The sequence below is a fragment of the Silurus aristotelis genome (genome assembly GCF_946808225.1).
Source record: "Silurus aristotelis genome assembly, chromosome: 15".
Taxonomy (NCBI): Eukaryota; Metazoa; Chordata; class Actinopteri; order Siluriformes; family Siluridae; genus Silurus; species Silurus aristotelis.
In genome coordinates, this window is record NC_139588.1 from 21,538,488 (window position 1) to 21,563,514 (window position 25,027).

General features: G+C 35.7%; 1 protein-coding gene across 3 annotated transcripts; it reads right to left on the reverse strand.

The window, feature by feature from the left end:
- Nucleotides 1-6,229: 6,229 nt before the first annotated feature.
- Nucleotides 6,230-24,640, reverse strand: unc93a (unc-93 homolog A). Of its 3 annotated transcripts, none has more exons than XM_083563411.1 (9): nucleotides 24,504-24,640; nucleotides 15,879-15,987; nucleotides 12,513-12,694; nucleotides 12,065-12,294; nucleotides 9,770-9,895; nucleotides 9,463-9,677; nucleotides 7,922-8,057; nucleotides 7,522-7,653; nucleotides 6,230-6,795 (listed from the first exon to the last, which is right to left on the reverse strand). In XM_083563411.1, the coding sequence occupies exons 2-9, from the start codon at nucleotides 15,966-15,968 to the stop codon at nucleotides 6,545-6,547; spliced, it is 1,362 nt and encodes a 453-aa protein (XP_083419537.1). In that variant the 5' UTR covers nucleotides 15,969-15,987; nucleotides 24,504-24,640; the 3' UTR covers nucleotides 6,230-6,544. The 3 variants fall into 3 exon arrangements, with proteins under 3 accessions (XP_083419537.1, XP_083419538.1, XP_083419536.1); XM_083563412.1 differs by having other exon boundaries at nucleotides 24,513-24,619; XM_083563410.1 differs by lacking the exon at nucleotides 24,504-24,640 and adding an exon at nucleotides 16,080-16,099.
- Nucleotides 24,641-25,027: the final 387 nt, after the last annotated feature.

The window sequence follows — 25,027 nt, forward strand, 5'->3', positions numbered from 1 at the left end:
CAAAAGCTTTATTTATTGACTTTTGGTTGGAAAATGGTTTATTTTTGTTTATTTAACCTGTAATGTGAGATTTGGACCATTATTTTGCTTTTTTTTTAACATATATTTTCCTTTATACAATGGCAAATCAATCGAATAGTTATATTTATGTTTATTATGTGTATTTATGTGTAGAGTCTCATACACATCAAATTGTTAATAGAGGGAAAAAAAGTGCTCAGATGTGGTTTTCTGGTTGATCTTGCCCCCTGTGTAAATAGATTTCACATCCTAGTTGTGATGAAACTCGTCCTGCACTACTCGACTTATGATCCAATGATTAGTGTGACCCTGTGCATCTGATTGATTTGGTATTCAGTCAAGGATGTGTGACATTCTTGTGAATTATTGATCAGTATTTTATGGTTCAGCAGGTGGTGTAAGCCATAATCCTGAGGTAAAAATCTTCCTCCTAAAGTTGGATATGATCAGTTTCTGATTGGAAGTAGTTTTTAGGAGGTGGAGAAGGAGTTCTCAGTTAACATAAAATGTATTTTTGAATTTGATGGAAGGATGAGGACAGGTTCCCTTTTGAGTTTGGTTCCTCGCAGGAAGTTTTCCTTTCCACAGTCACCACTGGCTCACTTTTATACATCTTTATAACTCTGTAAAGCTGCTTTGAGACCATTGTCCATTGTTAAAACTGGATTGAATTGAACTGGATTGAATTGAATTTATTTTCTGTAAAAGAACCACTGTTCCTTCTCATCTCTTCTGTGGACATGTGAGGACATTAGATGGTTCATGGATCTGGTGCACCTCATGCTCTATTGTCTAAGATCGAGTGTGTGCTCTGAGGATTTCCATGTGACCCTGAACAGAAACTTCAGTACGAAATCCCCAACACTATGACCTGGTACAGTCTAGTCATTAATCCTCAGGTTCCAGGAGAACATTGTGTAATTTTGTGAGGTTGAGAATCGATGGTAATGCACGTAAAATTTAAGTTCCCAGATGCCTCAGTGTTTACATATTCAAACTGTAATTGGCCTTTAAAATCGAAGGCTTGAAGTAGTTAGGGCTGGAAGGCAATAATGGTGAGTATAGTGTAGGTATGTTGCTGAACTCCAGATCTGATCTTCATTGATCTCTTGGCTGTGAAGGAAGCTCCAGAATTTGCTCATGGTCCATTACACCCCTGAACAAACTGAATTTATTGATGCTCGTGTTTGTGAGGCATGCAGATGGTAGGAGGAAGGAAACTTTTCATTTACATTAACATTAAGGCATTTGTCAGACATCCTTATCCAGAGCGACTTACAGTTACCTCTGTTACAAAGCTGAGCAATTGAGAGTTAAGGGCCTTGCTAAAGGGCCCAGCAGTGGGGGCTTGGTGGTGCTGAGATTTAAACCCATAACCTTCTGATTAGAAGTCCAACAGCTTATCCATTGAGCTACACCTTCCTCTTATTTCTTCAGACACCTGTAGATGCTCAGGTCAAACTTGTACAATATATTTCTGTACAATTACTGAAGTCAAAAATAAAGATGCACCTCTCTTGAGAGCGATAAACAGGTTTTCAGATTCACTACACTCACTTTCCAGTACACTTCGCGAGAAACCTGGTGTGTTTTTGGCACGATGAACACCAAGAGACTGATCAAATTCAGGGCCATACGAGTCTCTCATTCTTTTCAGGTTGCGTGCCAGGCAGTCCTTGTGTGAGATGATCGCCAGGGCCAGATATTCTGGTTGTCTGAGCTGCGCAAGTCTCCTTCCTTCTGCTCCTGAGGGGTGAACTCCTCCCAGCCGTGCTCCAGTGGGACATCATGCAACACGTCTGGAGCGTTCTCATGGAGCCGGAAGACCAGCGGTGGTTTTGCTGGCATGGAGGAAACCACACAGCTTTCAACAAAGCAAGGAAATGGAGCAAAATAGGGATATTCCTAGAGGAAAGAAAACAAGAACACTATAAAACGTAGATCTGAACATTACCATGAATTCAAAAATAGAAGTGGTGTATATTGTTGAGAAGAAAATAGCTTTCGACCTTCCTTGAGATATTCCAGATTTTGCAGTGTGACTTCTTCAAGATGAAATAAATTTATTGGTGTGATAACTTGCTGACGCTTTACATCTTAATTTTTTGCAGCATACATTTTATTTTCAGTAAATAATAACTTGGTGTTGTGTAATTAATAAAAAAAATGCAAAAAAAAGATCTTTCTGAACATCCCATTCCACCTTAACACATTAATAATCCTCCACTCTTCTGGAAAGATGTTCTACTAGATTTCTGTGGAGATTTGTGCGTATTCAGCTATACATTTCATTTCATTTCATTTCATCTTCTCCCGCTTATCCGTAATTCGGGTCGCGGGGGCAGCAGTCTAAGCAGATTCCCCAGACACTTCTCCGTGTCCAGGGATCAGGCTGTCAAGGCCCCCGCCTTCGACTGCTGCCCGATCCTCTCAGCACCGGTCCCTTACGGTCCCTCCTGCAGGTGGTGAGCCCACGGTAAGGCGGCCCCACGTCGCTCCGACGTCACGGTCCTTGATTTATTTTTCTCGTAAGGGTCCCCTGGAGCATAGAGGGTTAAGGGCCTTGCTCAAGGGGCCAAGAGTCTCATGTCAGCTATACATGTGTTAGTAAATTTAGGTACTGATGTAGGGTGAGGTGAGGTGAGGAGACCTGGGGTGCAGTCAGCATTCACATTCATCCCAAAGGTGTTCAATAGGGTTGAAGCTCTATAGCAGGAGATCTTTCATTCCATCCCATGTAAAGCAGATCTTTATGGAGCCGGCTTTGTGCACAGGGGTCTTGTCATGCTGAAACAGGTTTGAGCCTCATTGTTTAAGTGAAAGAAAAATTTACATACAATTGTACAATTGTTTTCCTCCAACTTTGTTGTAACAGTTTGAGGAAGAACCACAAATTGGTGGAAATGTGAGGTGTTCCAATACTTTTGGCCACGTAGTGTATGTTACCGGAAAAAAAAATTAAAACGTCATAAGCCGTTTTTTTTTTTTTTCTTTTAGAGCTTAACATTCTCTCATAATAGTTTTTATTATTATTATTATTATTATTATTATTATTATTATTATTATTATTATTATTATTATTATTATCATTATTATTATTTTACAGGTCCCAGTTGAAATTGAAATTAAACTCAATAAAATACCCTGCTATTAATTCTGCTTTAATGACAATTGCAGAAAAAAAAAAAAAGAAGAAAAGCTTCGATTTTCTTTCTTCCTTAAAGAAATATATAATATATGCTGAATGAAAATGCTGAATTTGATGCTGTATGTGCTTTTTAGGACACGCCATTCCACACTGTAGTCTTCATTTACTTAATATAATAAGCTCTACTCTTCTGGGAAGGTGTTCCACTCGATTTTGGAGTGTGCTTTTGGAGATTTGTGGAGATTCATTTTGCCACAAGTAAAGTTAGGTACTGATGTAGGTGAGGTGAGGAGGCTTGGGGTTTAGTCAACATTACAATTCATCTCAAAGGTGTTTAATAGGAATCATTCAGGAGTCAGGCGTCCCAATACCTATGGCCATATAGTGTATGTTACTGTATATGGTGTCTATTGAATTGTATTTGTCTGTTTCTGTAAGTGGAAGTTGTTGTTTTTGTTGGATATGACAAATTAAGTCTCAAAAGTCAAATAAGAAAATGCATGAAGTAATAAATCAATTTATTGAAACGGTATTTGTCTAGAGAAGCTACACACACACTTTATTTCCTGTGATATGTGTGTTACCTTGTATAGAAAGCCACTCTGTTTCAGCAGGACCTTCTGCATTCGGATCTTACTCATGTGCACGTGTACAGCGTTCCAAGTTTCATGGTATGGAGGTAAAAGTAACCATAGTTACCATTGTTATCGTAGCCACCATACCATGGCTGTACTGTTTTATATACTTGTATAGAAATAAATGTCGCCATAGTAACAAACCTATCCCAAAGGTGTTCAATAGGGTTGAGGTCAGACTCTATAGCAGGAGATCTTCCACTCCTTCTTCTTCTTCTTCTTTCGGCTGCTCCTATTAGGGGTCGCCACAGCGGATCATCCGTCTCAATACCACCCTGTCCTCTACATCTGCCTCTTTCACCCCAACTACCTGCATGTCTTCCCTCACCACATCCATGAACCTCCTCCTTGGCCTTCCTCTTTTCCTCCTACCTGGTGGCTCCATCTTCAGCATTCTTCTACCAATATAATTCATGTCCCTTCTCTGCACATGTCCAAACCATCTCAATCTCGCCTCCCTCACCTTGTCACCAAAACATCCTACATGTGCTGTCCCTCTAATAAACTCATTTCTAAAGGAGATCTTCCACTCCAAACCACATAAAGCGCATGGAGCTGGCTTTGTGCACAGGGGTATTGTCATACTGAAACGGGTTCGGGTCTTCTATTTTAGATAAACCGCCGTATCCAAAGACGGCCTGTACAATTGTGTGCCTCCTATTTTGTGTTTACAGATTGGATAAAGACTGACGTAGGGTTGGGAAAGTCATGTGTCCCAATACTTTTGGACGCTGACTGCACCTCAGGCCTTCTCACATCTTCCCAAAACATCTTCCCAGAAGAGTGGAGGTTATTATAAGAGTAAACGGAAATAAATGTGAAATGCGAATCTGAATAATGTATTACTTGGGTGTACATGAACAAATCTTGAAGCAAAGCATTTATCCAAAAAACAAGGTTTTTCTCCAGTGTATGAAACTCGTTTAAGATTGATACGTATTTTACACAATCATACCAAATTTTAAACAAAAAATGTCATTATTACGCATGTCATTATCCTCCATAAAGTGATGTTATAAATGATCCTAATTCTCAACAGTCTGTCCAGGTTTGGACTGCACAATGTGCAAATATACTGTATAGGAGCATGTAAACATCAACAGCCTTAAAGATCTATGAAGTTACTAAGCAACTGGAGCAACTTCATAATCTCTGTAAAGCTGCTTTGCGACAGTGTTCATTGTTACAGTTTTTCTCAGTGGCTTTGGAGCTTTTCTTGAATCATCATTAACATCTGCAAACCAGTAAAGTGCATTTCTCAAAACTATTTCTACAAACAGCACAACACATTGGATTTCTTGCAAAAGTCTGTACTTTTCCTAAAATCCTCAATTCATCTCTCTAAAGTAAGTATGTGTGTGATGAACATCTCGTTCCCATCAGAATGAAAAGTTCTTTTGTCATTGTTCACAAACAAAATCATCAGAATGTTTATTCATGTTATGTTTCAGTGTTTCTTGATATAAACTATGGTTTGGATCACAGTGAATGAAAATGCATCTATTTGGCATCTATGAATTTCAGCAGCACAAATTCATTTATTTAATTGGATATTTGATTTATATTGATTGTAAGAGACGGACAGGATTCACACTTTTACTGTACTGTACTGGTGTTCGTATGTTTCCTACTTCATCCATTTTCAGAATGTATAATTCTGTGTTTTGTCTGTATTCACTCTCCAACTGAAGCTTCACCAGATTCACCTTTGACCTGTTTTAGAGAACTGGTTGATGATTGGTTCTGATGTCGTTCATTCGCCTTCATTAGTGACATTCAAGATTCATCTGCACAATTCATCAGTTCATCACATTTACTAATAAAAGTGTAACAGAAATGTTAGATGACAAATTCTGACGACTGCTTTAACAATTTTACATTCGCTGACTTACAATGAACTGCTGCTGAGATGTTTTGGGGGTTAAAAAATATTCAGGTGAAACCAGTAAAATATATTTTAATCAACATGAACATAAACAACTGATACTGTAGGAAACAGCAGACACTCGTACACAATCCTTTATATTAATGTACTAAAGCTTTCGCAGTTTGATCGAAGCGACAAGAAATGTTTTTGTGATGAGCACAAATGATGAAATGATGTTGAACAAGTCGTTTTGAGAAATTCATTTCTGATATGAGAAAAACGCATCAAAGCAACTGAGAAAAACAGTAAAAGCACTCTACAAATGAAAATGAATTGATTTTTTATGCTGTAATTTAGCTTGTCATTTAAATCATTCCACTGAAGTAGGGAATAAATTGTAACTTAATTAGACATAATGGTAAAATAATCAGACCTGTGTGTTTTCGAGATTTGGAATATGAAATGTCCGGTGATGCATTAATGATTTTTATGCATTTAAGTATTTTAATAATGTTTTTTTAATTAAAAATGTGTATTTTATTTCAAAATATATATCCCCTATATGGTTCCATTCTTTATTGTCAAAGAAAAAATTGCTTTCAAATTAAAAAATGTAATAAAAGAAATCATTTCTGAAATAATAACAATTAAAATAACAATAATAATAATAATAATAATAATAATAATAATAATAATAATAATATGATTAGATATTTATTTTTTGGTTTGTTTGCATATAAAAATGTAAAGATTTTAGCTATAAGAACCACATATTGATGATCCTCCCCTAAATCCAAAAAAACCCAAAAAGCAGATTCTATCCTCTTCGTCTATAATTTTGTCTGACTGACAATCTGTGTTTTCTCCTTGTCTTTAAGCTGCATGTCCGTCCAGCACGTCCTTGGTATGTCTCACTGCAGGAGTAGGATTCTTGTACTCGTTGTACTCCACCCACAGGTACGTCAGCATGGCCAGCAGAAGGACTGAGATGAGGATGTAGAGTTTTGTGGATAGACAGATGTAAGTGCTGTATGCGAAGGCTATCACGAAGCCCAAAGACTCCCACATGCGATAATTAGCGAACGCTGCCTCCTTGTGTTGAGGGAACAGAATGCCGTATAGAGCTGTAGTGGAGTAAAAAACAAACAGAACAGCTGTTAGTAGATCTTTTGTGAGGCATTATAAAGGGTGTGGACTGTACGCGTCATGACAGCTGATGTTGTAGTTATAACATTGTTGTAAATTATATTCTGTAATCCCAGAGTAGTTAATGACTTCACAAGTGAATTGTCCCAAAACTTTTGGCCATTTAGTGTACCTGTAAATTAGTTATAATATATATATATAAATATATATCCTATCTTCTTTATTATTAATTTTGACATTAATACTTAATACTGAAGACGTCCAAACTATGAAAAAACATAAACATGGAACTACGTAAACAAGAAAGTGTTAAATAACTGAAAGTGTTTTATATTTCCAATTGTCCAAAGTAGCTCCATTTAGCTTTGATAACAGTTTGGCAAACTCATGGCATTCTCTCGTCAGATTCACAAGTGTCACCTGGAATTGTTTTCAGTTTACCAGCGTGCCTTCAGTTTATTTCTGACATTTCTTTCCTTCTTTAATCTACTTCAGAACATCAGTTGTCTTGTGCAGAGGAAAGGGTGAGGGTTAAATATTATATTGAAAGTGTTGATTGTTTTTTTTTGTTGTTGTTTTTGTATATTTCTAATTTATTAGTTTCTACCAGAGTAGCTAATGGTCATTTCTTTTTGATCTATGTATTTATTTTATTTTAAGTTATTTTATTTTAATCCAAAAACCTTTGGTTAAGAGTCTCTCACCGTTAGTTTGCGTTTGCCACACAGCATCTGCCATACCCCAAAGAGCAGGAAACACGAAGAAGACGGCGAGCTGGTCCGGATGAGGCCTCCAGTACAGCAGCGCTATTGCCGAGCTCAGGTTTATCACAGCGGCTGTGAGGAGACAGAGGTGAAAATAGCCGATAAGCAGTGACAGCTCTTTTATTGGTACATTTTATGGACAAATTTATTAGGACATTCAACTTCCTTAAACCGTTACTATAAATTTAAAGGCTCACATTTGTGTCTCTGGATGCTGTAGCATTAAATTTCCCCATCACTTTAACACTAAATATTTATGATATGATCTTTGGGCAACAATTTCCTATACCAAAAATTTTCCCCACCTCTGATTTTTCATTCTCTGATTAAACTGACTTACCGAAGCAAAAAAGGGCGATCCTCCCGGTGTACTGCGCAAGTTTCCCGAACGTGTACGAGGACAACGAGTTCACAGCTCCGAAGCAGATCATCACAAAGCCGACATAATGGATTCCCAATGCACAGGTTACATAATTCTGTAAAAAAGACCTAACAGCTCAGTTTCTAATGTAATGAACGCTGGACTGGAAGATCACAAGTTCAAATCCCAGCACAACCATGCATAAGTACTCTAAATTAGAAACATAAAATTCCTCTTATTCTTATCTCATTAACGCAGTTTTATTATTAATTATTATTTGTAAACATCAACCGTTTATATATTTTAAACGATTTTAAATTAACTGCCTAAATTTTTTTATATTTTGTAATTGAACTGCAGCAAATTGAACTACTTAAAATTCTTAATTAAAAGCTTAAAATTAATAGAAAAATCATGCATGCGCAAAACAAATAGTATTTCCAGTATGGAGCGAGTCGCCACAGTGACACTGCGCTAACTCTCCTTTCTTTTTTTTTCTTTTTTTTTTTTTTTTACCCCTGGTATTGTTGTGAATGTTTTCAAGTTTTATAATAATAACAAAAATGCACTCAAAGTGCGAGGCGGAGACTAAACAAACTTGGGGTCCACCACTTAATATGTTCTATGAGAAACTCATATTGTAACGATGTTCTGCACATTGGAAGAACTGCATTTTACCAATCTAAAAGTCTAAAATCTAAAAATATATCTATAACAAATTCTATAATTATTCTAACATCCTACTTCATTTCTAAACTTTCTTTGCTTTATTGATTTATATCATGAAGGTTAACTCTATAATGGGACCCTGATCTCAGTGTGAACTCCAATTGCATTAGAAAAAAGTCAAACAAAATATTTATTTTACAGAAAAAAATGCTAAACATAAACAAATATATAAATAGAAGATATATAGATAATAATTACACAAAATTACACAATTACTTTACTAATTTATTGATAGGAGAACCTGCATATAATTGGTATAAAAAACAAATATATATGAGTTATAATTATGCATAGTTATAGATGAGAAATAGAATGGTTATACACTCTATGGAGAAGGTTTTGTGGACACCTGACCATAAGATTGGTATGTGCTTCTTTTTTAACATCACATTCTACATTTAGTCCTCATTTACTGTCTACCATTTACTAATAACCACCACTCTTCTGGGAAGATGTTCCACTAGATTTTTGTGGAGATTTGTGCTCATTCAGCTACAAGGGTGTCAGTAAAGTCAGGTACAGCTATAGGGTGAGGTGAGGAGGCTGGGGAGGCAGCCAGCATTCACATTCATCCCAAAGGTGGGGCTCTAAAGGGCACTCAAGATTTTCCATGCTAACCCGTGTAAACCATATCTTCATGGAGTTTTTGGGAAAGAATCATATATGGCTGGAAAAGTCAGATGTCCCAATACGTTTGTTCATATAGTGCCCCTTAGTTTAGTATGTTGTTTTCTAATACAAGTAAAATCATGCTATAATTATAATCGATTATATTCTCAAATTAGTTTTACCTTGGTGTATTCGCCTGCGAGGAAGCTTTGTTCAAATCCGCTGTACATTGTCAAAGGTATGAGCATTATCAACCTCTTATCTCTTAGAAGCTTGAACGTGGCCAGAAAGGTACTGAAGAAGTGGTTGTCTTTGTTGTTCCGAAACTCTTTTGCTTCTTTTACATCAATGTTCTCCAGAAAAACTGCCACAAGAAACATCGCCAGAACCCCCACACCTACAGAGGAATCGCTCGGCTGAGTTATTTGCAGTACTTCAGAAAAAGTATTCAACAATGCGATGTAGAAAAGCTAATAACTAACTGTTTACCAATATAGCAGCCCATCAGTATGTTGACGAGATTCTCTTTCGGCCGTGTGAAGTTCCCTGCGGTGGTGAAGTTCTCGTTGCAAAGAGCAGCCCCACAGAATTGCATTCTCTCCTCAGGGATTTCAGCTAAAAGAACAAACACGCCATCATTATATATTTATTTACAGTAAGTCCAATCATCATAATCACTGACAAAAACCAGAAGCTCTGGTAGAAACCAGTAGCCATAGGACACTGGACAAAGCAAATAATTAAAGGGTTTTAAGCAAGCATAGGTTTTTGAAGGTTGGGGGTTTTTTTTTGTAGGAGTTAACGATAGATATTTATATATTCATATATTCAGTGTTTTTTTTTTTTTAAGAGTTAATGTTAATTAACAGATGTAGTACTTTTTGTTCTGGACCCATTGCAACGCATCATGGCAGTGTTGTTTATAACAGGCCTTGGATATCAAGGTGATGCTTCAGAAACAATGTGGGATTTATAAATAATTGGAATAGTTTTAAAGGCAAGGCCACACAAGGGCGGGATGATATTCCACTCACAGGAAGTTTTAGCACATGGAGCAAGCCTACACAGCAAAAACTCCTCTAAAAATACTCTAGTCAAGACTTACAATTTTTCTAGCCATAAAAATGTTGATCATATATAAAGAATAAGATACTATGCAAGAAAGAAGTTAGTTATTTTATCTCCAGATCGATCTTAATTACCATTAGAGACATCATTTGAGGCCTTGTATCTTTTAAGACTTTATAGTAGCTGTAATAACTGGTTTTAAGGTTTCACAGTTGAAATCTTTTCCATACTTACACTTAGGATTTGTTCGATAGTATTATATTTTCCGCATGCTTGTTTTATGTTAACAGCAACACATTTATTTACAAACTAATAACAAATGATATAAGTTTGCAGTAGTAAGTCAGCACAAACTTTCAGTATTTTTTTATTTTATTTTTTGTTTGGACTTTATTCCGTGTTCTGTACTTAAGGTTGACAAAGATGTTTGGTAGTTTGATTTCAGTTTCACATGTTGAATATATTTTAATGTTCAGAAATGACAAAATACATTCAATAATGTTTTATGTTGCAATACATTTTAGTATTTTGCATCATTTGGCAAACTGTTAAAAAAATAATTAACAATTAGTATTAAGTTAATTAGACTGAATCGAAATATAGTGTTTTAATGCTTATTTGAAGCCATTGTGTTCTTTTCTAAAACCTAGATATGTTTTCTTATTTCAACAAATTTTACCAGGTGTAATTATCTTACTGCACTGGCAGATCATTTGACTTGTTTCTAGTCTGTATCTTCTTAAATCATGCAATTATTTCTTATATTTAGACGGTTATTTTTTTGCAGTATGATCAGTGACAATCCAGTGCCAAGGCCAGAGAGCAGACAAGCAGGTTAAACTGTCTGCTAGTGGCAGTGGATTGTCACTCAGGTGCCACTGTATCTGCTGTATGTCACCCGAGCTAAACAAAAATTCATTGTAATGTAAATTTGTAGAAATTTAGTTTTTTGTTTAACAAACTTGCATTAAATTAGATCCTACAAAATGTATAGTCATGTTTAATGGGCAATGAGTGATTAAACGCACTGGGATGTTCTCACTCTTATTGTTTACTCAGGGTTGATGACATTTGACGTCCCAGGGAACTAAATAATCTTCTGGGTCTCCACAATGTACACAATGTAGATTGTCTTTAACCATTACCTGACAATAAGCATACCTAATAATCTGTATTTATCTGTTTTTCTTTGTTTCTTTCTATGTTTTTCCAGTTACTGCTGAAATCCGAGTGATCATGATCCATCTTGGTGCCCTACTGCTTGTTGCAATTCTCATCAATTGGATGAGGATTACTCGCTTCATCAGAGGATGGCCTACATGTCCAGATACATAAGATTACTAGAGATGGTATCTTTTAGAAAACCTGAGGATGGCCTCAAGGCTGCACCAGTTTATTTTCAAATATATAAAGACTTCAAAAAACTATATTAACTAGGGTTAGACAATTATCACTTCTTGACCATATAGTACTCTGAAAGACATGTCTAATGGTCATTAATGGTAATATTCAGTGTCACCCAGATGATGACAGGTTTCCTTTTAAATCTTGTTCCTTTCGAGGTTTCTTCCTTTTATCATCTCAGGGAGTTTTTCCCTCATGTTTAGTACCTCTGGTTTGCTCATTGGAGATCAATTTCTACATTTTAAATGCTACCTTGTGACAATGTCTATTGTTAAAAGCACTATACAATAAAAGGTCATGTTTCAGACATACCTATGTTAGTGTCTTGTTGAAATATAAGTGATGACATGAGGTTTCCCCATACGGCAGATGACTGAAAGATAAGAAAGAAAATGCCAAAGTATTGGTTGATGATATCCTGGCCTTTCTTGTTATCCTTCTCTGCCTGTAGATTTCCACTGATTGTGAGGTATGTGCATTTAGCAGACCAAAGTGGAGAGCCTCCTAAACCCAGAATAGCAGATGTAGCAATCAGACTCGGCCTGTGAATGTAAAACATTTTGGTGTTACAAATGTTTTTCTGGTGTATTAATTCACAGAGTCTAAATATCTCTTTGATATCAAGGTATACAAACAATTTACTATATGTGGCATTGATGATTGACTGAACCTAACCTTCCTGGCTTGTGCCTCCCTAACGGCTGGGTTGAACCTAACCTTCCATACCCTTCATTAATGTTTGTAGATGAACAGGCCTTACCATCCAGGGAAGAGATTTCCAAAAGAATAGCTGATATAGCAGGCCATGCAGAGGAAGATGGTCCATTTACAGCCCAGGTTTTTGATCATGATGGGAGGCAGAAACATAGAGGACAGAATGATGGTTCCATAGATGACGCTCAGCGAGATAACGCCCATTCCTTCTTCGGCATTTAGACTGCTCTGTGATAGAGAGTGTAAACACACAGCATGCTTTTAAAAACTCTTTCAGCAGCACTTCCACAAATCCAATTACATTCAATAATTCATTTAAGTGGTTTTAGGTGAAGCTTATGCTAGAATTTTGTAGTTTACTATCTATATCTATCTATCTATCTATCTATCTATCTATCTATCTATCTATCTATCTATCTATCTATCTATCTATCTATCTACCTGTCTACCTGTCTGTCTGTCTGTCTGTCTGTCTGTCTGTCTGTCTGTCTGTCTGTCTATCTATCTATCTATCTATCTATCTATCTATCTATCTATCTATCTATCTATCTATCTATCTATCTACCTGTCTGTCTGTCTGTCTGTCTGTCTGTCTGTCTGTCTGTCTGTCTGTCTGTCTGTCTGTCTGTCTGTCTATCTATCTATCTATCTATCTATCTATCTATCTATCTATCTATCTATCTATCTATCTATCCAAATAGTCATCTGGAAATTCTAGATTACAGATTCTGACAACTGCTTTAACCATTTTGCATTCAATGACTTATACAATGAACTGATGCTGAGATGTTTTGGGGGTTAAAACTATTCAGGTTAACCAGTATAATATAGTCATTAAATGATGTGGAGGTTGAACAAGTCGTTTTTTGAGAATTTTATTTCTCATCTGAGAAACGCTCCAAAGCAACTAAGAAAAACTGTAATAGATCTAGAATTTTGTCTCTCAAAAAAAAAAACAATAACACAAAGAGTGTAAAAAGTCTTAAAAGTCTTCTTTAAAGGTTAATTAGAACCTTTCAGAATATTAGTTTCCAGAGAAGTGGCTGGAATTCTCCATATCAGAAAGTGCTTTGTTCTTCCTTCAAGAACCTTTCTGGATTTCTAGATTCGATTTAAAGCATCTAACTAAAAGACTGTATTTTTCCTCATTGCGTTGTGTAAACTTCGATCAATTGCTTAAGATGTCAGTCTTCCAAATATCTCAGTAGAAAATACACTAACTCATATTTATGTGACTATAACTGTTAGGGCCGAGATTCAAACCAGTGTCGATCAGAATATGCCACAGAGACGTTTAATTCAATTTTGACTTGGTTTTATTTTTAGAGCACCTTTAACAATGAACATTGTTTCATAACAGCTTTACAGAGATAAAGAGGTTATACAATATTAACCTAATCTTTAATTAGTCAGCCAGTGCCGAGAGTCACAAGCAAAACCTGCCTGAGATGGTTTAAGGAAGAAATCTTGAGAGGAACCAAAATTTGAAAGGGATATTACAGTCTAAATCCATCCTCAAAGTTCTTGAGTTGCTTCATGCATCTTTAGACTGGTCATGTGAAGTAAATTTAATTTTAACTTGGTTTTATTTGTTTGCGCACTTTTAACAGTAAACATCGTCTAAAATCAGATTTACAGAGATAAACAGATTATGCATATATTTATAAGTTTAGAAATCAGTCTGTATAAGTTAAGCCCTAATGAACAAGGTGCCAGTGGTGAGGGAAAAACTCCCTGAGATGGTCCGAGTAAGAAACCCCCTAGATAAATCGGACTCAGAAGGAAACCCATCTTTATCTGGGTGGCACCAAATGTCCATTCAATACAGTTCAATCATTGTTCAGGTTATCAACTGTTTACTGATGGACATTGTAGCAGACTGTATATAGTAATTACAGTCCAAATCTATCTTCATGGTTTCTAAATAAAACCCTGCTCTGTAGCCTAATGGGTCTTTATCCTGTTCATGCGGAACCATTCTCAGTGCCAGCGAGTGGTCTCTGTGAATATGTATAAATGTAAGAAATCATTTTTTGTTTGTTTTGATTTATGCCCTTCCCCATTTTTGTAATTTAAAAAACAAAAAAATGGGGAAGGGCATAAATCTCCTCAAAAATTCTTTACCAAAAAAAAACAAACAAACAAAAAAAAGATTTCTTAGCAGTTGAGAGAAGGAAAAATGAAATTAATGGCAAATTTGGTGAGCAAAAATGGATAACAAGTGCAAAAACAAAAAAAAAGAAAAGCCAACTTCCTGACAGGACAACCTGTTGGACTCTCTATAAAAGCCCATGAAAGTCCAATAACCATATCATGGCTTTTTTTTATTTTCATTATGTGAACATATAAAAACATAGTAACAGGCTGTTTTAGGAAATAATCAACAACTGGGTAAAACCACATTACCCCATTAAATATTTTCCCATTTACACAAGTGTTTGTTTCCTCGTATACTTCAGCAACTTGCCAACGTTTACAATGTTATTTAGTAACAAATGACACAACATAGTTTTATCAGTTTATAGCTACATTTACTGTTGAGCAACAGCCATTATACAAGTACATTCCACTTATCATTCAGGTTACAGCAGCTATAAATAAAGTTACTATGCAAAGAAATGCAAGTGGCGCTTTAACAGCAACAGAAAATAACAAAGGTTTGTTATGAAGAGCTGACATTGTAAAAATAATAGATAAATAAATAATTAAAAGGACAAAAGTATCAGGTAACCTGAACATTTCCAGCTATATGTGGTTCTTCCACAATCTGGAAGGCACAACATTTGTATGGGAAGTCTTTAAACCCTGTTCCAGCATGACAGTCCATCTATGGAAAGGAATCCTGAACCAACATGGTTACAAGTCCATACTTCAACACCCTGCAATTCCGTCTGGACTGTGACTCATTGGAACCGACTTCACCAATCTACAAGACAATGAGCCAAAACGTATGTCTAAGCTCTGTTATTTAGAAAACAAACAGACATCTGGAGTGATATCTATCATGGAATGACCTGCCCAGTCATCACACCCAAATCCTATTGAACTGCTTTGGGATGGTCATAAGGTCAGAAAGAAATCTCCAACTAGTGAAAAACATCTTTGAAATGAATGTGAATGCTGACTGCACCCCAGGCCTCCTCACTTTACCTACATCAGTACCTGACTTTAAGGCTGAATGAGCACAAATCTCTACAAACACACTCCAAGATCTAGTGGAACATCTTCCCAGAAGAGTGGAGGTTATTTTAAGAGCAAATGGAGACTAAATAACTAAACGTTATAACTATTTCTTAACATAAAATAACACCATATTACCATTTTCAATGTTTTTCTTAGTTAAATAACATGTATTAATCTAATGTTTGTATTAGATTATGTGTATTTGCATATGTAACATGGCCATGATTACCTGTAGACTCTGCAGTCCTCCGTAAGCTGTGAACAGGAACAAAAACCCAAATGACACCACGAGCACGTTCTTGGTATTCCGACTTATCATTGTGGCAGGTGTGAAAATCCTGTAATTAGAAAAAAAAAGGGCACAAAATGGTAAAAACGGGAGCGCAGGAGAAGATCGATTCTGACTGGCGAATGTCAATTTTCTACACACTTCATATACTCTGCAGCCCGTTGTGTTGGAGGACAAAGTTCAGCACATGGGAACCATAAAGGTGTAAGTGGAAAAGTGGGCCTTATTTGTATGGTGATAGCTGAACTTTTGAAAGCATGCTGCTAACATGACACAACTTGCCGTAATATAATATAACATAACATAATAAAATATAATATAATATAATAAAATATAATATAATATAAAATATAACATAACATACCATAATATAATATTACATAATAAAATATAATATAATATAATAAAATATAATATAACATAACATAATAAAATATAATATAATATAATAAAATATAATATAATATAATATAACATAACATACCATAATATAATATTACATAATAAAATATAATCTAATATAATAAAATATAATATAATATAATATAATATAATATAATATAATATAATATAATATAATATAATATAATATAATATAATAAAATATAAAATAAAATAAAATAAAATAAAATAAAATAAAATAAAATAAAATAATATAATATAATATAATAAAATAAAATATAATATAATATAATATAATATAATATAATAAAATATAATAAAATATAAAATAAAATAAAATAAAATAAAATAAAATAAAATAAAATAAAATAAAATAAAATATAAAATAATATAATATAATATAATATAATATAATATAATATAATATAATATAATATAATATAACAGAAAGTTCCTGACTTCAATTGAGAAAACACTGAAATTACTTTTTATAACATCTGTTTATAGCATTTCTGTGCTTAATCATGTGTAACAGGTTATTCCAAGTTATAGCTCTAATCGATTTATTACCTTTTTCATCACCACAATAAAATCTCACAAGAATACATGCTTATGTCAAGATATAAATATCGTCTGTGTCAAAATTGATACAGATTCGGATCGTTTTAATATAATGAATTCATCTGTAAATCTATAAATGTATTCATAGGTCATTATATACACTATATGGCCAAAAGTTTGTGGACACCCGGCAATAGGATCGGTATGCAAACCATATGTTTATGAAGCTGGACAGAAGGAAAATATATCTTTAGCACATCCAAAGACATCCTTTATAATTGTGTGCCTCCAAGTTTAAGAATTAGAGAAAGAACCACATATAGCTGAAGAAATCCTGCGTCCAATACTTTAGGCCATGTAGTGTACATGTGGTCTTACTGATCATAAGTATAATATGTGTCGGAACTCAGACCCCATGTCCGAGTAGACATATCAGTTAAGTGGCTCGATATTTAAATCAGTTATACAATAATCACTCAACACTAAGTTTAAAAAAAATACATATACAAACCAAATGAAGACATCATCCAATCACGAATAACAAGGAGCAAATCAGCTTTATTGCACTCAATTCAGCCCTGTCCCGTAAAGCTCTCGGGAAAAAAAGATCCTGACAGCAATAGCACCCTTCATGCGAGTGCGAAATTAATATACTCACTTCTTATATCTGAAATTTTCTCTAAAATCTCCTCCCTAGCAATTTACATACGCCAATAATTTCACGAGGGATTTCACACTCCACCCATTTGTTTACGCACATTCTGTTAAATTCATCCTCTTTCTTGGAAATCTTACTTACCTCCATACGATCTAAATTTACATGTAGGAAAAAATATCTCTTGATAGTGACCTTTTCTTGAAAAATCCCCTGATCGTGCATTTTTGCAAATAACTAAATGCAACAGATCATCCCCCGCAATATTCACACCTTTTCTTAAAAATCTCCTCTGGGGGGTTTTTTCTCTGTCTGCAAATCATCCTTAGTTTTGTGTTTTGTGTTATTTTTCTAGTTTTACAAACCGGGGCCTTAGTTTTTACACACCAGCTCTTTTCTCCAAATGCTTTCCCTATTTTTCATAGCTCTGTTTTTTCAATTATTAAAAATATTCTCAAAATATGTTTCTAATCCCAGAATCCTTCGTTATATAGAATTTCCTGTCTTACTCTCATCCTGCCTGTACCTCATGCTCTTATAGAAGCATCTGACTTCCTGTGTGTTTTGGGCATTGGATCTCTTATACAATTTCTTGCAACTATTCTCCTATGTTCTTATCTGACGATGTGTTGTGTTTATTACCCTATTACTCTTCAAATCTTTTAATATTTTGATGTATTTTTATATGATTTTTCCCTTGTTTCTACTTGTGCTTTCAATATAAATGCCTATATGCTGTTTGAGTATAGTCAATGCATGTTTCCTGCATGCTGCTTGCTTTTTGTAGTATTCCCTGGTATATTTTCCCTTCTCTGTCTCTTCGGCACGCTTCCGGCCGACCCCCTTTGGTCACCACTTTCTATTGGCCATGGCTCATAACTGTTTTTTTGGGCGACTTATTGGTCATTATACGCGTCTCTACAGTATATTCCACCTCGAATAACTCTTTCGGTTCATACTCGCAATGCCTTTACTTAAACTGATCTCCAGCTACTAATCAAGCGTTTTCCCCCGGACCCCATCTCTCCTGACTATACCCCAATTCTCCCACTGGAGACGATCCTGGTCCATCCAACTCCTCAGGACCTGACACTATTATTCTTTCACCATGAACTTTCCCATTATTTTCTACAACTCCTAGTTTTCTAATCCCGAATCTAATCCATCAGTCTTATCTGCTCACTAGCCTTAATAACATGTAACACATTTACTAGCATTTTGATCATAGAATGTATGCTAACCTTATATATGCTAAACTTTAAACTCTAAATGTTGAATTTTCTTTTTACTCTCTTTATACACTATTATACTGCACTAATGTTAATAACGGTTACATGAATAAATCTTGCACTTATACTAAATATAAGCAACGTTATATGTATAACTGAAGTTTAATGCTAAATGATATGATATATTACTAGATTCTGCTACTGATAGCTGAAGCTGACTGAAGCTAAACATATGGGTGAACTTTATATTATTATTATTATGCAGCACAATGAGTCAAGACGTCATGCGGTCTCTCTGTTTCCTCCACATAGCCACGGTGTTAAACCACATAGGCAGCAGACGTGTATTAATATCTTTGTCTGACATTTACTGACATTTTCTAATATGTTCCATACGTAATGTACACATGCACCTGCCACTCACCAATAAACCAACTTTACAATTACTATTGAACCGATTTTTATTTAACTTTTACTATATTGCAGTTATTATTATTTTATATAAAATATTATTATATTTATTATCACTATTTTATAAACCGAACTAGCTCAATTTCTTAACATATGTGCTTTGTGAGCATCGCATTCCACATTTAGTCTCAATTTGCTCTTATAATTCTCTCCACTCTTCTGGGAAGATGTTCCACTAGATTTTGGAGTGTGTTTATGGATATTTGTGTTCATCAGCCACAAGGGTATTACTAAAGGCAGGTACTGATGTAGGTGAGGAGACCTGGGGTGCAGTCAGCGTTCACATTCATCCCAAAGGTGTTCAGTAGGGATGAGATCAGAGCTCTATAGCAGCAAGATCTTTCTCTCCAAAGCATGTCAACCAGATCTTTAAGGAGCTCACTTCGTGCACAGGGGCATCGCCTTGCTGGAACAGGTTTGGGTTTCCAAGTTCAACAAAAACCAACAACTCTTGACCTGTATGTGCATAATTGACTTTATTGCTCAGCAGCCTCGTGATGGTCTGATCGGATAACCAGATGAACAAACAGGTGATTCTGCTAATGTGGTTGATAAGTGAGGCTCTGTATAGTGAGGCAAAACCAAAGTACATCTTCTATTACTAATAGCTACTGGCCAATGAAGTCTGAGGATCCCAGTGCTCAAGTGAATCCCCATCAAGCACATAATCATCATCCATTAAATCACATAAGTTACAATTAAGTTCTATTTAAATGTACAAGGTGGTGCAGGAAAGCAAGAAATGATATATATAATTTTATAAATTTTATAATAAGCTTTTACAGTGAACGCTGGTTACGCACCACTGCACCGATCCGTTATAACACGTCGCAAGAGGTTATAAATGAGGTCGCACTGGTTCCAAACAATTGTAGACGCTCCAGTATTGCCAAATCCTAGTTCCAAAATCTTTTCTGCACCATCCTGTATAATAATAGTAGATTTAATCAAATATTTACTAATTTCAGCCAGTTTATGAAGCTATTTTAAAGCTAAGATACAATGGGACTTTGAGGAAGATATTAAAGCTATTAAATAGAATGTAAAGCTAATTTTGGACCTACTACTGAAAAAGCAAGATCACCTTTTTTTGACCAAAATGAAGTCTGATCATAATAATAAAAAACCTCATCAGACAGATCAAGTGAAGAATATTAATGAAAAATATTACAGGTGTATTTGGGCACGAAACCAAAGGTGGTCTACTTGGAATCCATCTTCTACAGTGAATAGACTGGTCCTTTTGTTTCTATGCAAAATGTCATTAACGGTATTAATTTTCATCAAACTGTCACCTTTGGCAAAGACAATTGTTTTGGAGGAAAATCATATTTACAAGTTTCTGTTTATATTTGGAGAGGTATATTATATACATGTAGGTTGAAGAAATCCTCACCCAACATGGCTATCATTTCTCGTTCCCATAGCATTCCATGCAATTCCATCTAGACTCCCATTTTATGTGGAGTTTGGACACTGGACCTCTTTGAGTGTTTAAAGGCTCTGGCATGAAGAAGCTGGTGTTGGATCTATAATGATCTTAAATGTTGAGCTATTTTATGACGTGCTTAGTAGCTCCTGGTTCCATAATCTCAAATTGTTGTATAAGACTGTAGAAAGATCATTACTCATAATCTTACATGCCAGTGCTCATGTTAGTTCTCACTCTCCAGTGTTCTGCATTGTTTAAACACTATAATCACACTCTTGATGTCACCCAAATGAGGATGGGTTCCTTTTTGAATCTGGTTCCTCTTAAGGTTTCTTCCTCATAACATCTAAGGGAGTTTTTCCTGGTCACAGTCGCCATGGCTGCTCATCAGGGATAAACATACATCGTTCACCTTAACTGTTAAATCCTGTAAATCTGCTTTGAGACAATGTCTGTTGAAATAAACTTGACTTGACTAGACTGTGGCCTATTGGAATCTACTTCATTGTACAACGATGAGCGACAACAAGCGTCTAGACAGCCGTCTGGAGTGATATCTATTATGAAATGACCTGCCCAGTCACTGCACCTAAATCCTACTGAACTGCTCTGGGATGAACTGGATCACAAGAAAGCAATCTCCAACTATTGAAGAAGATCTTTGGAGAGTTTTACTGGAGGCAGAAGTATTTCAGCTGAAAGTTTGGAGAAACTAACTGTCCGGATGCTGAGAGCGTGTAAAGCTGTTCTTCATGCTAAAGGAGGATTTTTCAATGAAAATTAAATGGAACTTTTGGACATTTATAGATTTGTTTGGTCAAAGTAAATCTTCATACTGTTGCATGGGCAAGATTGTTGCATAGAAACATAAGAAACATGCCTGTGTCTATCAAAGACCATAAAAGATTAGATGTTTCCAAAAGCACTGTGAATGCCCCACAGATGTAATTCATACTTGTCTTCCTTCGGGATGCACCATTTAGCGTAATCTGTTCATCTTTTCAGCTTTGCAATCATGCCCAAGTAACAAGGTCCACTCATTTAAACGTACATGATAAGATGAATTATATAAGGCTGATGATTATGTGTTTTTAAAAGCTTGTGTATAATGACTGCAGAATAAACTGTGCGTCTCCACCCATCGATAACGAGTTCATATAGTGTGTCTTTACGAGGATTTCGATCTAATCGACTTCCTTGTTGTTGAAAAAAACACTTAGAATGTACACATAACGAATGAACTTTGCGACCAGGCTGAGAGACTCGCTTCGGCCAAGAATCCAGTGCACTGATTCCGACCTGTTTTTTTGCTCCGAATAAGTAACCGATGAGACTTTGCTGATAACAGGCGAGCAACCACGTTCCACACTGAAGCGCAATCAGCAAAATCGTCAGGTGAAACTGTAACACTGTAGTGTAGATTAGATACATATGAGTGAAGCACTTGAGGTTATGATGATGTTATGGAGACGACAAGATGATACGAAGTTACAGCTCAATACACGCGATAATAGAACGCTATGAAATGTGATTTCTTTTGCTCACACCTTGGGTGTGAATTTCCAAGAAATTCCAAGAACATTCAAGCCTGGAAAATTTTCATGTGAATTAACAGGAATTAATGGGAAGAAACTGGGAATTTGCAAAATTTGCAAGTCGGCCAATAACAGGGAATTTAAATGGAGTTTCAAATCTTGTAGGATATTTTTGTTTTAAACAACCAGATTTATTGCAGTTTTACCTGCAGATTCATCAATCACATGCACACAGCTCACTTACTGCAGGGCCACTGAGGCCACGCCCCCTCCATCCCTCCATCACATAACACACATCGTTTCTTGAATCCTGCACGTCAAAAAAAATTCCATCTTGGGAGTATGTATGTGTAAATTATATAAATATTACAAACATTTTTGTTTAAATCTTTGTGTGTAAGCTATTGTGCAACAAAATTATAACAATTAAAGTCAAAAGTTGATTTAAAAAACATCTGTATTAATGTGTATTACTGTATATAATACAAATGAAATACATTTCCCAAAAATTATAATTAATTCACATAAATTCACATAAATTCACATAAATTTACATGAATTCACATAAATTCCTTTGCAGTTTTCAACTTGGAATATTCCCCAAAATTCCCCAGATGAAATTCCCATGGTAAGTTTGGGGAAATTTACTGAAAATTTCCAGCCTCTTTCAACCCTACTTACAGCACTTGGATCAATTTCTGTATAAAACATAATAGCATTATTTCTGTATAAAACATAATCATTAACGAAACACACTTTTTATCCATTTGCGGTTACATTTAACGTTTCGTGGCCGTTCCACAATGTTTAATGTAAAAGTTGCCTCTTACGTTATAGTAGCTATAAACAGTATTTCCCTCGACAGCTTCCCGTCTTTCTTACGAGTGGAACAAAAATGGTAGTTACGCAGAAGGATTTCCGAGACTCCGCCCAGAAATGTTCCATAAACTTCACCACTGCGACGCTTAGTTATCTATCAGCACATTCAAGAATCGGCCTCTAATATAAATTTGCTGTTACTATGGAAACGATAATATAGGATCATTTCCATAGTAACAGACAATTCGAAAGGAGCGCATTAACACAATGCTGTGGTTTGTAGCCGCTGTTATAGAGAATAAATCTACACCTTCCGACCAATAAGATTCGAGAGTTCTGTGAATGATCATTTGAATAAAATAATTTAATTTATTTTTATTTTTGTAGCACAAGGGAATTGTCTCAAAGCAGCTTTACACCGATAACGCCGTAATAAAGATACATAAAAGAATGTGTACGTTTATCGCCTATAAGGCCGTTCCTTATCATAGTTTATCCCTGATGAGCGATCGAGTGGCGACTGTGGCAAAAAAAATCTCTTCATGGAAAACTCTTCTCTTTATGGAACAATAGCATTTCTTGTACATTTTTTTGCTGTTTAAGTGAGAATTGAGTCAAATTTAACAGGCTTCGATATATTTTCCTACACTAAACCAATGTTTTAGTTTGTTTTAGTAATTTCACACAAACGTTAATACAATATTCTGTCAGGATTGTCAGAAAAGAGATACTGCCAAGTGCTCGAATGCTTTCCCTGGAGGCATGAGTTTAGGATCTTCTTGACCAGGTAAAGGAGGTTGTACTTCTCTATCTGATGTGGTGAGAGGAGAGTTGGATAGAAGTAGTACAGCTATGTTTTAAAAGCACATATGAATCTTATGCTCAGGTGTCCAAAGCTTTTATAAGTATCTGTTTTCTGAGCACTTTTTGTCCCCATTTGCTGCTAACCTCCACTCTTGGAAGATGTTCCACTAGTCCACCAGCGTTCACATTCCTCCCAAAGGTGTTCATGGGGTTGAGCTTCTAAAGCAGGAGATCTTCCACTCCAATTTCACACCAAAACTCTTTATGTTGCAAAACTAAATATTTTGGGGTCAGAGGCACAACTCGTATAAGGAAAGAGATGATCAGATGATTTCTTTGCCTTCTTTACACCACTAGAGGTCAGTGTTGAACACAGGTCAGAAGCGTTCATTGTTTACAGTGTGACAAACTTAAAAGATTGTGCGTTCAAGTTCAAGTTCACCAGCCTACCAATACTGTGCTCACGAGCGAGACCCATAACCCTCAACTGCACAAGTAACATAAACAATAATGACTCTAAATAAGAGCATTTGCCAAAATGCAGGTCTGCACGCCTATTTCACAGCATTGTTTTGTAATGATCTCAACTGCAGTCACAAAAAAACACATTCAAACTATGATCTCCTACCATAAATGACAAACTTTTCAAATACTCACGAAATTTACAAGAAGTCGTTCCTAGAACTGGTGTAATTTTTCTCCAATCTTCTGCTTATACCACTCAGAACACTCAGCACACTCAGAGTCTTGCTTCCTGAAACATCTGCCAAATCAAATCGGGTGGATTATGAAATACTGGTGATTGAAGTCTTATGGAAGAAACTTCACCCATTCTGGACCTATGTAGGATTCTGCAAGAAGCAGAGCACACACGAGTCTAATTTTAGGTTGGAGTTTCTATCCAATCAGATTTCGGTCATCACATCACATGTCACCGGAGTCAAAGGAATCTGTGTACTGTAAGGCCTTCAGACTGAGCACCTGCTGGCTTTATTTTAGCTTACAGTTTTTCAGATCAGAAATTAAATTCTCAAAACTTCTTGTTCAACCTCCACATCATTTAATAATTTGTGCACATCATAAGAACATTCAGATTGCAATTTGGTCACTCTGAAGCCCTCTAGAAGGCACCCGATAACGTCAGCATTTTTTTACGCCTTTTCATTGGATGATCTGTTGCA